This window comes from Caretta caretta, chromosome 21 (assembly GCF_965140235.1).
Source record: "Caretta caretta isolate rCarCar2 chromosome 21, rCarCar1.hap1, whole genome shotgun sequence".
NCBI classification, from domain to species: Eukaryota; Metazoa; Chordata; order Testudines; family Cheloniidae; genus Caretta; species Caretta caretta.
The window spans coordinates 9,409,907-9,423,504 of NC_134226.1; the positions used below are offsets into that span (position 1 = coordinate 9,409,907).

The following is a 13,598-nucleotide window of genomic DNA, read 5'->3' on the forward strand; positions in this document are numbered from 1 at the left end:
GTTTAATCCTGCCTTTCCCCCCGTGCCTGGTTAGTCGGCCTGATTATCGACCACAGACAGGATTTGGAATCCAGATCAGGAAGGGTTAAACATCAATCTCACCAGCCCGCAACATAACCAGATAAATAGAACTCTGCCTGCCCTTGTCTGTGCCAAACCTTGAATCTCTCTCTCTCTCTCTTTCGTCAGTAAACAAGGGATGATTCAGGAGAAAGGCTTGAGGGCAAAGGCACCTAGAGCCAAGCTGGGGAACAGTAGCCGCATTCTGTTCGGGGCGTCAGTGGGACAGGGAGCCTGAACTGCAGGGACGAGAAGGGCCGGGACTGCATTGAGCAAGACCTCCAAACACAAGGTGCTTCTGTCTCGCATTGGCGGGGATGCCAGGCCACTCGCAGGCAAAAATAAAATCGATGGAGGTAAGAAAACAGCATCTTGTTTTCCTAGCCTGGGTATCCTAGCAGGGCTGCGAGCACTACACTTGGTCCGGCTAGCAGAAATGGGGAAATGGCTGGCAGGGAAGTAGCAGGCCTTGCAAAGCAGGTTCGTCCCCCACAGAATAATGCGGGTGCGGGGGGTCCCAGGCAGTCACTAGTGCTTAAGCCTGGTTTAAGAGCATGAACGAGGCCGGGGGGGGGGGGGGGGGAGTTTAAGCAACTAGATCCTAAAGGAGGGTGATGGTGTGAGAAGCTCCATGGCAGAGCATGCTGGGAAAAGTGGGACTGAAAACGGAGGTGAAAACAACCGGGCGAAGTGATCCAGAAGGAGGGGGATAGATAGAGGAGGGGTGAGGGGGGATAGGAAGGAAGGGGAGGGGACGAAAGAAAGAACAAACCGAGCTTGGATTAAATCAGACTCCCGTCCTGCAAACTTTTTCTCTTTGCGGTGCTTGGTGATTTTCACTTTCAGTTTCCAGCTAGGAGGAGAAGCGCCAGAGAGCACGTGAGCACCTGTCCTTGTGAGATCCCCAGCCTGATCGTACACACCAACAGAGAGGAGCAGGATCTGAACTTTCAGCTGATTCTCCAAACCAGGAAACCTTTAGATGCTCTCCCATTGCCACAATGAAGGCCTGTGTTGAGGGGAAGGATGGTCTTGTGGTGAAAGCATTGGGCTGGATTCAATACCCATTTCTGCCGCAGGCTCCCTGTGTCATCTTAGATCGGTCATTTAAAGGAGGGAATTCTCAGCACTTCAGATAAGCAGACCCTTAACTCCCGCCCCATCTGTATAGGGACTAGGAATAACACCACTTCCTTTCTACCTTGTCTAGTTAGACTGTCAGCTCTTTGGAACAAGGACGATCTATCTAGTACTGTGTCTGTCCAGCACCTATTACATACAATAGGGCCCCTGTCTCAGGGGGGTCTCTCAGTGCTAGCATAATAATAAAATAGCCACACATGGACATACATTTATATCCTCGGCTAAGCTCCAAGTGAACTTCAACAGCGGAGTTTAAATCCGCCCCTGAGAACATGGGTTTGCGCTGACAGGACCTTAACTCCTGTGGCAGGAGTGAAACTGCTCAGCTGTAGCTCACAAAAGCTCATGCTCAAATAAATTGGTTAGTCTCTAAGGTGCCACAAGTACTCCTTTTCTTTTTGCGAATACAGACTAACACGGCTGTTACTCTGAAACCTGCTCATGACCATTTCCCCAGTTCTCCCACCACGCTCTCCCTGTGGAGGCCGGGCTCACAGCTCTTCCCCCAGACGCACCGCTCACAGGCATGATTTGTTAGAATGGCATCTCTCCCGTCCTTAAAGGGATGAGAAGATACAATAGCCCAGGGGGCGGGTGGGTGTGTTTCAGGACTGTCATGAGACTAGTGTTCGAGAGGCAGAGAGGGTGCAGTCCTGCTCGACCCTAACTCATGTCTGGGGCCCAGCCCCTCTAAAAGGCCCCATCTTCAGGTCAACCCTGTCCAAAGCCCACTGCGGCCAACAGAAGTCTTTCAAGCCCAGAGTCAGGGAATCCAGTTACAACCAATGATTGTCCCCTGATCTTTTTGCAACTTTTAGCCTACTTGTAACTAAACTATTATTTATCGTACACACACGGTAGCACACAGAGAGACCCCCCCCCAGCCAAGATCCAGGCCCCATTGTGGTAGGTGCTGTACATACCCAAAGTAAGAGACAGTCCCTGCCCTGAAGAGCTTACAGTCTAAACAGAAACACAGAGAGGGGAAGTGAATTGACTGCAGCTTAAAGCCAGACCTGGGAATTGAACCTACATCTTCTGAGTTCCTAGCAAAGCACCACATCCACTAGATTACTCTCCCTCCTCTAATACACTAATCTTTTTCACCCAGTTATGGGGAAAACAGTCTCTATTGCCCAGTTGGAACCAGGTCCCCGCCTTCATTTGATGTAGACAGAGTCTAGCAGTGCGTGTTCCAGTATGATTTTAGTAAGCTAGGCTTCAAAAGCCCTGCTCAATCTGATGCAAGAAAGGCCCATGGGGCCCATGAGTCTGACACAGTCCACAGAGAGAAAGCCAGAAGCACAGGTCAGGAATTTCAGACATGCCCACTCCCCACAAATATTCTACAGCTTCAATCGTTCAATGGTTTTGAAAATGGCAGGGTTTACAAAAGTGCCTGGTGTACATGGTTTGGCTTGCTCTGTTTCTTTGCATTCCTCAGATTAAATTGTTTGTAAATCAAAATCACTCCCTGATTCAAACAAGCACGGAGCAGCAGAGAAGCCAGGCCAGAATTTCCCATCAGAGTTAGTAATAATATCTTACAATTATAGGGCGGTTTTCTACTCAAAGGAACCCAAAACACTCAAAGGGAGATGGAGGAATGACTTCATTCTACCTCCGACATGCAGCCGCCTCTGGGGTGGAATGCAACAGTTGTTTAACAGCACAGTGAAACACTGCATGACAAGTGAGTCCAGGAGGGTCTCGTATCCAATTTCAAGTTCAAGGAGAATTTAGAGAGTTAGAATGCAATTAACTAGTTAGAAATGGTCCAGGAAACCAGGACCAGTGCCCCTATTTTGGGGACATTGTCATTGGATATTTAATGGCCTAAAGAGGCCAGGACGTTGATTTTAATTCCTATAGTCCTTTAGTAGCTCCTAGCACTATGTAGATTCGGCTCTAGTCACATCACCAGGAACTTTGAGTGGATTGAGGATTTGACCACAGCAGTGTCTCTTCCTGCTAAGACCAGGTTTTAGGAACAACGACCAACTTTGCTGAAGGTCATTTTTCGGAGTCCCTCACAATACTGAGATAATACCAGGACCATGGAACAATTCCAAAGCCCCCTTCCCAAAGCCCCCTGCCTTCCCCCATAAGTGCTGACTCTCAGATAATAAATTACAGGATCCCAATGCTATAACCATTCCTATACTTCACAACGCACCATTTCACCTCCCTCTGGTATTATCCACAGGGAGATGCATCAAGATGCACCCGAGATCTGTTTGCCCTGCACCACAGATCAGATTTTCACAGGAACTTTCACAGATTTTCACAGCCGCTTCCATTGCGATGTTTATGGCCAGACTTTCCCAATAACTCAGCACATTGGGTGCTGAGCAATTCTGAAAACTCTGGCTATTTACTTAGGTACCTAAAAGGGAACTGAACTGTTTGGAAAAATCTGGCCCCAATTCTGGGTCCTGAGCACTTGGAAATTAGACCTGAGCTCTTTGAAATTTGACCCAGGTCTTGAAAGCCTGAAGATATTTGCAGCTCATTGTTGTTTCATCATTAGGGAGAGACCCACACCTTCCAGACAAGGGATTTTTGATTGGCCATTAGCGGAGATCATCATTAAAACATTCACCACCTTACTGAGATACCACTTTTCCCATTCAAAGCACAGTGAATTTCATGGGTGCCTCAGATAGCAGCGTGGGGTAACTGCTGGAAAATGATGACTTTTTAATGGCAGCTTCTGGTAGAACAGGTTTCACTGTGTTTAATCCCCACATGGTAAACATGAAGTGTCTGTTTAAAGGTCCCCCCTGTCTGGTTGTCACACACGCCGGCGTAACTACCCCATAAAACAGCATAACTGGAGAGTGACAGAGTTGGTGCGGCTGTTGGAAAGAGCAGCTGGGAGAGAAATTCATCAAAGAAATGCAGGGCTGGACGGGACCTCGAGAAGGCATCCAGCCCAGCCCCCTGCACCGAGGCAAGACCAAGTGAACCCAGACCGTCCCTGCTGACAGGTGTTTGTCCAATTCTTAAAAACCTCCAACGATGGGGACACAACAGCCTCTTCCAGAGTTGAAAGAAGAAAAGGAGTACTTGTGGCACCTTAGAGACTAACCAATTTATTTGAGCATGAGCTTTTGTGAGCTACAGCTCACTTCATCGGATGCATACCGTGGAAACTGCAGCAGACTTTATATACACACAGAGAATATGAAACAATACCTCCTCCCACCCCACTGTCCTGCTGGTAATAGCTTATCTAAAGTGATCATCAGGTTGGGCCATTTCCAGCACAAATCCAGGTTTTCTCACCCTCCACCCCCCCACACAAATTCACTCTCCTGCTGGTGATAGCCCATCCAAAGTGACAACTCTTTACACAATGTGCATGATAATCAAGTTGGGCCATTTCCTGCACAAATCCAGGTTCTCTCACCCCCTCACCCCCCTCCCAAAAACCACACACACAAACTCACTCTCCTGCTGGTAATAGCTCATCCAAACTGACCACTCTCCAAGTTTAAATCCAAGTTAAACCAGAACATCTGGGGGGGGAGGGGTAGGAAAAAACAAGAGGAAAAAGGCTACCTTGCATAATGACTAAGCCACTCCCAGTCTCTATTTAAGCCTAAATTAATAGTATCCAATTTGCAAATGAATTCCAATTCAGCAGTTTCTCGCTGGAGTCTGGATTTGAAGTTTTTTTGTTTTAAGATAGCGACCTTCATGTCTGTGATTGCGTGACCAGAGAGATTGAAGTGTTCTCCGACTGGTTTATGAATGTTATAATTCTTGACATCTGATTTGTGTCCATTTATTCTTTTACGTAGAGACTGTCCAGTTTGACCAATGTAAATGGCAGAGGGGCATTGCTGGCACATTGAATGACCCTTCATTGAGGTTTAAGGCAGAGAGAGAGCCTCACTCTCAGAGCTCAAGTTTCCTGGTACTAGGTGAGAAGTTACACAAACAAATCCAGTTCCATGGTTGCTTGTCCCCCCCGCACCCCGCCATTAAATCAGAAAAGAAGAATGGGCCAGGGGTCGGGGTGCTAATCTAGGGGTCAATTCCCTGCTCTGCCACTGATTCTCTGTGTGACCCTGGGTAAATCAGTTAATATGGGATTTCCAAAGCCACCTCAGTGGGCTAGGCACCTAACTCACTTAGGAATTGCCTCTGAGCCTCAATTCCCCACCTGTGCGATGGGGATACTAGCAGTCCCGTACTCACATGGGTGCTGGGAGGATCAATATGTTAAAGATTATGAGGGGCTCAGATATTGTGGTACGGGGGCCAGATAAGTACCTAAGATCATTGTTCCGTCCAGTCCAATATCATCCTTCCAGCTGCATGGCTGGAGAGTCAGAGGAAAGATTTAACTTCATCTCAGTGCAGTTCACCAATGTTGTATTTAGCGGGGAAAATTCTTCCTGACTCCTGCTGCAATCTGATGATGCCCTGAAGCATGAGGCTGGATTCCCCCCTCCCACCCCCAGCCTGCTTACCTGTCCACTGCCCTGTTGTTGTTCATCCACTCCAAAAGGAGCTTGCTGTCTTTCCAGGTAAGCCACCAAGGGGCTGATGCGGAGGCCGCACAGGTGGGTCAATCCACGGCAAAGAGAGGAGGGCGGAGAGCCTGCTCCCCGTGCAGGGCACAGCCTGACTGCCGAGTGACTCAGATGCCCGAAAGAGTTCCGAGCTCCCGTACAGGAAGCATGCGATCTCTTCACTCCACATACTTGCATCCTGTCCATCCATCAGCATCAACCCTACTTCGCTATCCTTTCCCTGGCTGCCCTCCGGCCGACCCGCTAGTCAGCACTACAGGTAATTTGTCAACCGCACGGAGAGCCTCAGCCCCCACCGTCCCTCTTTCCAATGGGAAGCCTCAATCCATTTCTTGCCCCTGGAAAAGTACAGACTCTCCTGAACTATCCAACAAAAAGGGATTTACTCTTGTGTGCATAAGGGCCAGACTGAGGGCAAGATCCTTAAATCCAGGCTCAGGGCCAGGGATGCAGTCTGGTGGCCAGGCCATCACGGCTATTCATAGCTACGCTCGCTCGATTAAAGCTAGCGTGGGTAGGCCTGCCTGAGCTGCAGTGACCCTCCGATTGTAGTTCGATAGCAGGGCCACAGACAGACAGAACTCTGGCGATCTTCCCACTGTGTCATCTGACCCTTCACAGAGCCAGCTTTAGACCACACGGTGCTAGAAACGCTCTCGACCTGCCTATGCCACAGCTTTCATCATTGCTACCCCAGCTGAGCTGTACCCCCCACTTTGTGCCAGGCAGAGGATCCTTGTGTTGTCCCTCTGCAGAGCTGCTGGTATCAGATCTCTCTCAAAGGACATGACCCATCTCTCCTGTGAGAACTGCAGATCTTCATCCCTACTGTGACCTTAGCTGTGTTTGGGGCAGTCAGAGAGATGCCCTGTAGCCTTAAACCCTCAATCCCTGCAGGTTGGTCCTGCCATGTCTTCAACCCCTAGTTGCTTAACTCGCCTACATGCCGGTGTAGGAGGGACAGTCTGTAATGTTAGCGAAACCGCTCTCATTTCCTCCTTCTGTCCCTCCAGGGAGCTCTCCCTGTCTGGTGCATTTCACAGGAGTTAGAAGGCATGTCCCGCATTCTTCTTCCCACATGTCCCTGTGTATAACTTTGGCAGGTAAGGTTAACACTACCGACAACAGCAGCAGCAATTACCCCCTCACTGGATGCTACTCCTACTTTCACCACCCGGACTAGTGCCACATACTAGTGTATGGGATAAAAATACAGCTCCCTCCTTTTATCAGGGAGTGGGAGTATAACGGAAGAACAGGGATAGTGCCCACTCTTGCTAGGAGCCTCTGACATTATTTTTGTCTGTATTACGGTATTTCCTACAAGCCCCAACCTGGGACGAGGCCTATCGTGCTAGGCGCTGTACATACCGAAAATGAAAAGACAGTCCCCGCCCCAAATCGTTTATGGGTTTCTTTGAACCCATGAGTGAGGGGAGAGGGACCATTGTGATTTCAAGGACCCGAGCCCACGACACCGATCCCGCCCCAGCAGAACCCATGGGAAAGAAGCAGAGACTTACGTGTCACGGCTTCGGGAGTGACCATGGACTCTAATTTGGTCTCGCCTTTGGGAGGTGGTGTTCCATTTGCCAGGAGGTTCGGCGACTTGTCATCTTCTGGCAGTTTCTCCTTCTCCTCCGTTGCTGGGGCCTGAGGGTGAGGAGCTTGGATGTGGCACAGGGCAGACGGTGCTACCGCTGGATTCTGCGTGGAGGAAGCGCTCGAGATCTCCTCCTGATCTGAGGAAGACAGTAGGGTTCTAATTATTATTATATGTGCTGGCATACCACGGACCAGGATCCCACCTTGCTAGGTGCGGTACAAAGACAGAACCTAGACAGTCCCTGCCCGCAAGGAGCTCACAATTGCAATATAAGACCAGAGACAACAGAGGGAGTCAGACAGACTGAGTGGGGAGTCCCAGGAAACAATGAGCACCTCTTCCATCATCCGTTCCACCTTCACAACCCTTAAACAGTGTGAAGGCAGCAGGCGTCCCAGATTCTAGTCTGGGCACACTATTCACAAGAACGTTAAGAAGCCTAGGGCCAGATTCTCAGCTAGCGTAAACAGGCACAGCTCCATTGAAGCCAAGGGAGCTACATCAATTTACACCAGTTCGGATCTGGCCGTTTTGGGTGGCATTTTCAGAAGCTCTCAGCATGGTCCGACTCTGCTCCTCAAGCAGTTAATGGTAAAAGTCCCCTTGACTTTGCTGGGACAGAGTCAGGCCAGTGCTGAGTCTCTAGGGGCAGGGACTATCGTGGTCTGTGTTTGTACAGCACCTAGCACAATGGGCTCCTGGTCTGTGGCTGGGGCCCTTAGGCGCTACCGCTGTACAAACAATTAAACAAGACACTTAGACTTTAAGGGCAGTAGAGACCATCATGATCATCTAGTCTGACCTGCTGCACATCACAGGCCACAGAACCTCACCCAACTACTCCCGGAATAGACCCATAACCTCTGACTGAGATACTGAAGTCCTCAAATCATGATTTAAAAGACTTCAATAAACATCATTTTGAAAATCCCACTAGGTTTTCACAATTCAAATTTAAAAATCATATAAAATGTCTCCGGTGTTTTACTCAGAAACAGGCTGGTGTGTCGTTTGGTTTTGTTTAAATCCACCCCCCGGCTTATTTTCTAATGTTAAGATGTCGTGTCTATGTGAAAGTTTGCTCCTGGGAGACATGCAGCAATTTGAAACGGTCATGAGGTCTGAGGTCCGACTGGCTACCCTGTGAAAAGCAAAACCGCTCTGTCCCATACGCAGCCCGCAGCAGTGAGCTCCCAGCCTTGGCCTTGCAGAGCTCACACGGGTGCTCTCAAAGTACCCACCAGACAGCACTTGGAAGTTATGGCTCCGGCCCTGAAGCCCATTTCCTGCCCCAGGCTCCAGAGCCCGAGCTCCGGCCCCAAAGGCGACACCAACACAGCTATTGTTAGTGTGGTAGCATGAGCCCGAATCTGTTGAGCTGGGCTGGGAGGCTCCCTGCTGCAGACAGGGTAGACATACCCATAGCGGCCTGGTATGAAATTGGAAACATCCGTATTTTCCCCATGATAATTTGTGGAAAAAAAATTTGACATTTTTACTCAGACCCTCCTGGAGTCTCGCCTGGGTACTGCTGGGAGAAAGCCCACGCTACCAGAGCCCTAGTTAGCAACCCTCAGGGCACTGCTGTGGGGAAGCTCACACTGCCAGGGGTTCTATCCAGCAGGGATAGGGCACTGCCGTGTGGAAGCTCCCTGGGACTCCTGCAGACAGCACTGCTTTCTCACAGCAGCATCCTATCACAGGGTGAATAAAAAGCCCCATGCTGTGGGAGCCTTCGCCGGCATGGGCTTTGGGCACTTCCAGAAAGAAAGGCCCAGGAACCATAGGGGGCACTGCCAGGGCACTGCTCTGAGGAGGATCTGCCCAGGGCGATCCCCAGATGGCAGGAAGAGGGCACTGAGCGATAGGCAGCCCATGCTGCCGCAGTCCCAGCTGGCACCCAGGAGACGCCGCTGCACGAGAAACGGGGGAGAGCTGTTACCGCAACAGAACAGCGGCACAGCAAGACCAGTGAGAAAGAGGAGGTGGCCATCAGGCACACGCCATCTGCTCCCGAAGCCTGCTGGAAAGGTACAGCTCCTTCACACCCACACAGACTGAGCAGCCGGTTGTCACACATCCCAGCTTCAGCCAGAATCCTCTGGATTGCCCGGCTCCTGAAATTCTCTTGCCTTGGCTTTTGTCTGACAGGTCTCTGTCAAAGAGGCCTGGCCCACAGGAGATGGACAAACCAGACATCCAGCCCTCGGCACTTGGTGGAAGGTATGGATGAGGATGCTAGCCTCAGTGAGGCAGGCCTCCAAGTCCCTTTCTCCAGATGGGGGAACAAGATCAGGCAGGGGTGTCGGTTGGCATGCAATGGAGTTGACGGACAGATCCCCCAGAATCCAAGCCCTGTGCAGCCTCATCCTTACCACCTGTCTGGGGCCCATTGCGAATGAAGTGTTGGGTTAGCTTGATGGCTAGCGCGGCACTGTGGGACAGCCCGATGCGGACTTCATTCGGCTCTGCTATTGTGACATGACATGGATTTCCAGCCGCATGGGCCGAAACACGATGGATCGGGCACCGTTCAGCTTCAGTCCTGGTTAACTCTGGGGGTGGGCGGGAACCCTACAGCAGCCAGGCACGGCTTGCAGCACCCTGAGATGGCTTTGGTGTCTGGATGCAGGACGTGTTAGAGGGATCGTGTGATGTTAGACATGGGTCATTCCTCTTGTGCGGACGAGGCCGCTGGAGACCCAGCGAACGTGAGGAGTTGGCCCCTTTCTGCCGAGCCCCCCTCACTTTCTTCCACTGGCCTCCCAGTCGGCCTACCCACCTCTTACCCTCCCCCATGCTCCCTTGGTTCCCAGAATAGCAACCGTTTATACAACGGGCTGGAGGTGCAGCAGCATCGGGGCGGAACCGCACTTTATATAAAGCTAAATTATACCTTCAGAGGATAAAGCTAGACCAAGCACCCATAATTACACTGACCATAGCAAGAGGTCCTACACGCACGCGGGCAGGGGCAGAGGGCGGGGAGAGAGCGGCAGGCCTTGGAGCCCTCATTATACTCAAGATAACAAGAGATCCTTCATGCAGGCAGACAGGGCAGGAGGCAGACGGGGAGGAAGGGAGGCAGACCTCACACATATAATTATAGTGGCCATAATGACACGAAGGAGGAGGGCCTGATCCAAAGTTTGCTGGGGTCAGCGGGACGCTGCCCTGACTCTCGGGGACTCTGGACCAGATTCCGAGAGGCTAATGGAGAGAAAAGCAGGGGAAGAGTGCAACCTCGTACATACAAAGCTATCCAACAAAGAGAGTGGGGAAGATGGCCCATTGGATAGGGCATGAGCTCGGTGCTTGAAATGATTGACTTGACCTTGATTTGACTCCCAGCTCTGCTACAGTCTTCCTGAATGGTTAACTCGGCTCCCCATTGGTAGAATGGGGATAACCCTTCCCCACCTCACTGGGCTGTTGAGAGGATAAAATCCATTCAGGATGGTGAGGTGCTCGGAGATGGATGGGGGCAATATAAACACCAAGACAGACAGTCAACAGAGGCACGTGAGATTTTGGTAGGAAAGGCAAAAACATGTGTGATGCTATCCTGGCTGAAAAATGCAGCTGAAGATCCTTGAGCCTTTCAGCCTAGCTAAGCCCTACTTTTAAGTTCAGAGGGATTCCCCAGAATTTAACCCCTCCAGTGCTTGGAGGTGGAATGTGCACCCTGGAGACACTGCTTCCCAGCTGTTTTCTACGTACCAGCAAATCTGGACTGGTTTATGATTTCACACGAACATCAAGATTAAATCCCCTTATGGGACAGGCCGATAGAAAACAGTGATCTTTCCAGAGGTTTTTCAAACCACCCTGTAGAATCCAGCAGAGAATTCTCTCTCACCTTCATTCTCTATGAAATCTTTGAGGTCTGTTAGAGTAATTTCTGTAGAACCCTGTTGCTTTCAGCCCTCTTCCATTCTATCGGACTTTCCCACAGGCATGTGATTTTGCCTAGTTTTGATGTGAAACCAGGAGAAATTCAGCAGCTTCAGGAAAGGTTTGCATTGAGAATTTGGGTCCAACACTCAGAGTGAGCTGGAGCAGGAAATAGAAGTGTGTGAACTCCTCAAAGCAGGGCAAAGGGGAGGAAATGTTCTAATGCTTCCTTGAAAACCCAAGTCCTAGGAGAAAGAGGTGCATAGAATCATAGAATCATAGAATATAAGGGTTGGAAGGGACCCCAGAAGGTCATCTAGTCCAACCCCCTGCTCGAAGCAGGACCAATTCCCAGTTAAATCATCCCAGCCAGGGCTTTATCAAGCCTGACCTTAAAAACCTCTAAGGAAGGAGATTCTACCACCTCCCTAGGTAACGCATTCCAGTGTTTCACCACCCTCTTAGTGAAAAAGTTTTTCCTAATATCCAATCTAAACCTCCCCCACTGCAGCTTGAGACCATTACTCCTCGTTCTGTCATCTGCTACCATTGAGAACAGTCTAGAGCCATCCTCTTTGGAACCCCCTTTCAGGTAGTTGAAAGCAGCTATCAAATCCCCCCTCATTCTTCTCTTCTGCAGGCTAAACAATCCCAGGTCCCTCAGCCTCTCCTCATAACTCATGTGTTCCACACCCCTAATCATTTTTGTTGCCCTTCGCTGGACTCTCTCCAATTTATCCACATCCTTCTTGAAGTGTGGGGCCCAAAACTGGACACAGTACTCCAGATGAGGCCTCACCAATGTCGAATAGAGGGGAACGATCACGTCCCTCGATCTGCTCGCTATGCCCCTACTTATACATCCCAAAATGCCATTGGCCTTCTTGGCAACAAGGGCACACTGCTGACTCATATCCAGCTTCTCGTCCACTGTCACCCCTAGGTCCTTTTCCGCAGAACTGCTGCCTAGCCATTCGGTCCCTAGTCTGTAGCTGTGCATTGGGTTCTTCCGTCCTAAGTGCAGGACCCTGCACTTATCCTTATTGAACCTCATCAGATTTCTTTTGGCCCAATCCTCCAATTTGTCTAGGTCCTTCTGTATCCTATCCCTCCCCTCCAGCGTATCTACCACTCCTCCCAGTTTAGTATCATCCGCAAATTTGCTGAGAGTGCAATCCACACCATCCTCCAGATCATTTATGAAGATATTGAACAAAACCGGCCCCAGGACCGACCCTTGGGGCACTCCACTTGATACCGGCTGCCAACTAGACATGGAGCCATTGATCACTACCCATTGAGCCCGACAATCTAGCCAGCTTTCTACCCACCTTATAGTGCATTCTTCCAGCCCATACTTCCTTAACTTGCTGACAAGAATACTGTGGGAGACCATGTCAAAAGCTTTGCTAAAGTCAAGAAACAATACATCCACTGCTTTCCCTTCATCCACAGAACCAGTAATCTCATCATAGAAGGCGATTAGATTAGTCAGGCATGACCTTCCCTTGGTGAATCCATGCTGGCTGTTCCTGATCACTTTCCTCTCATGCAAGTGCTTCAGGATTGATTCTTTGAGGACCTGCTCCATGATTTTTCCAGGGACTGAGGTGAGGCTGACTGGCCTGTAGTTCCCAGGATCCTCCTTCTTCCCTTTTTTAAAGATTGGCACTACATTAGCCTTTTTCCAGTCATCCGGGACTTCCCCCGTTCGCCACGAGTTTTCAAAGATAATGGCCAATGGCTCTGCAATCACAGCCGCCAATTCCTTCAGCACTCTCGGATGCAACTCGTCCGGCCCCATGGACTTGTGCACGTCCAGCTTTTCTAAATAGTCCCTAACCACCTCTATCTCCACAGAGGGCTGGCCATCTCTTCCCCATTTTGCGATGCCCAGCGCAGCAGTCTGGGAGCTGACCTTGTTACATGCCTGGGTGTAAATAAAATAGTGGCCACACAAAGCTAAATGCTGCAGTCATTTGTCTGGTCTCAATCATGCTCCTATTGGGAGTTTGGCCTGAGTAGGACATGCAAAATTTGCCCTATAGGCCTGATCTAAAGCCAATGGCAAAAATTCCATTGACTTGAGTGAGCTTTGGTTCAAGCCCTTAGTCACACGTGATCCTGAGGTTACCTTTCAGGCCATGTGATCATAAGGTTCTCCACTGCATTTGTGTAAACCCAGAACTGATATGAATGGAATTACACGGTCATACATTAGTGCTATCGGACAGCTGGATCTGGCCCAGAGGTTATTATTCACACACTTTGATGGGGTGCCCTAAATAGACATAACACTTCAAAAATTAGAAAAGACATGATTGTCTACTCAGAAAAGCCTACAATGTAAT

The 13,598-nt window shown here is 50.0% G+C and overlaps 1 protein-coding gene and 1 long non-coding RNA gene across 3 annotated transcripts in view; one reads left to right on the forward strand and one right to left on the reverse strand.

Moving 5' to 3' along the window:
- The window catches only part of MDFI (MyoD family inhibitor), a 39,104-nt gene that overhangs the window by 7,705 nt on the left and 17,801 nt on the right, over positions 1-13,598 (reverse strand). For both annotated transcript variants that reach the window (XM_048826950.2, XM_075121958.1), the window contains exon 3: positions 7,271-7,489. In XM_048826950.2, the coding sequence (XP_048682907.2) occupies positions 7,271-7,489 (219 nt within the window). The remainder of the gene's footprint in view (positions 1-7,270; positions 7,490-13,598) is intronic.
- Positions 45-2,670, forward strand: LOC142069752 (uncharacterized). Its single transcript, XR_012665706.1, has 2 exons — positions 45-416; positions 907-2,670. It is a non-coding gene; the product is annotated as an uncharacterized LOC142069752 (long non-coding RNA).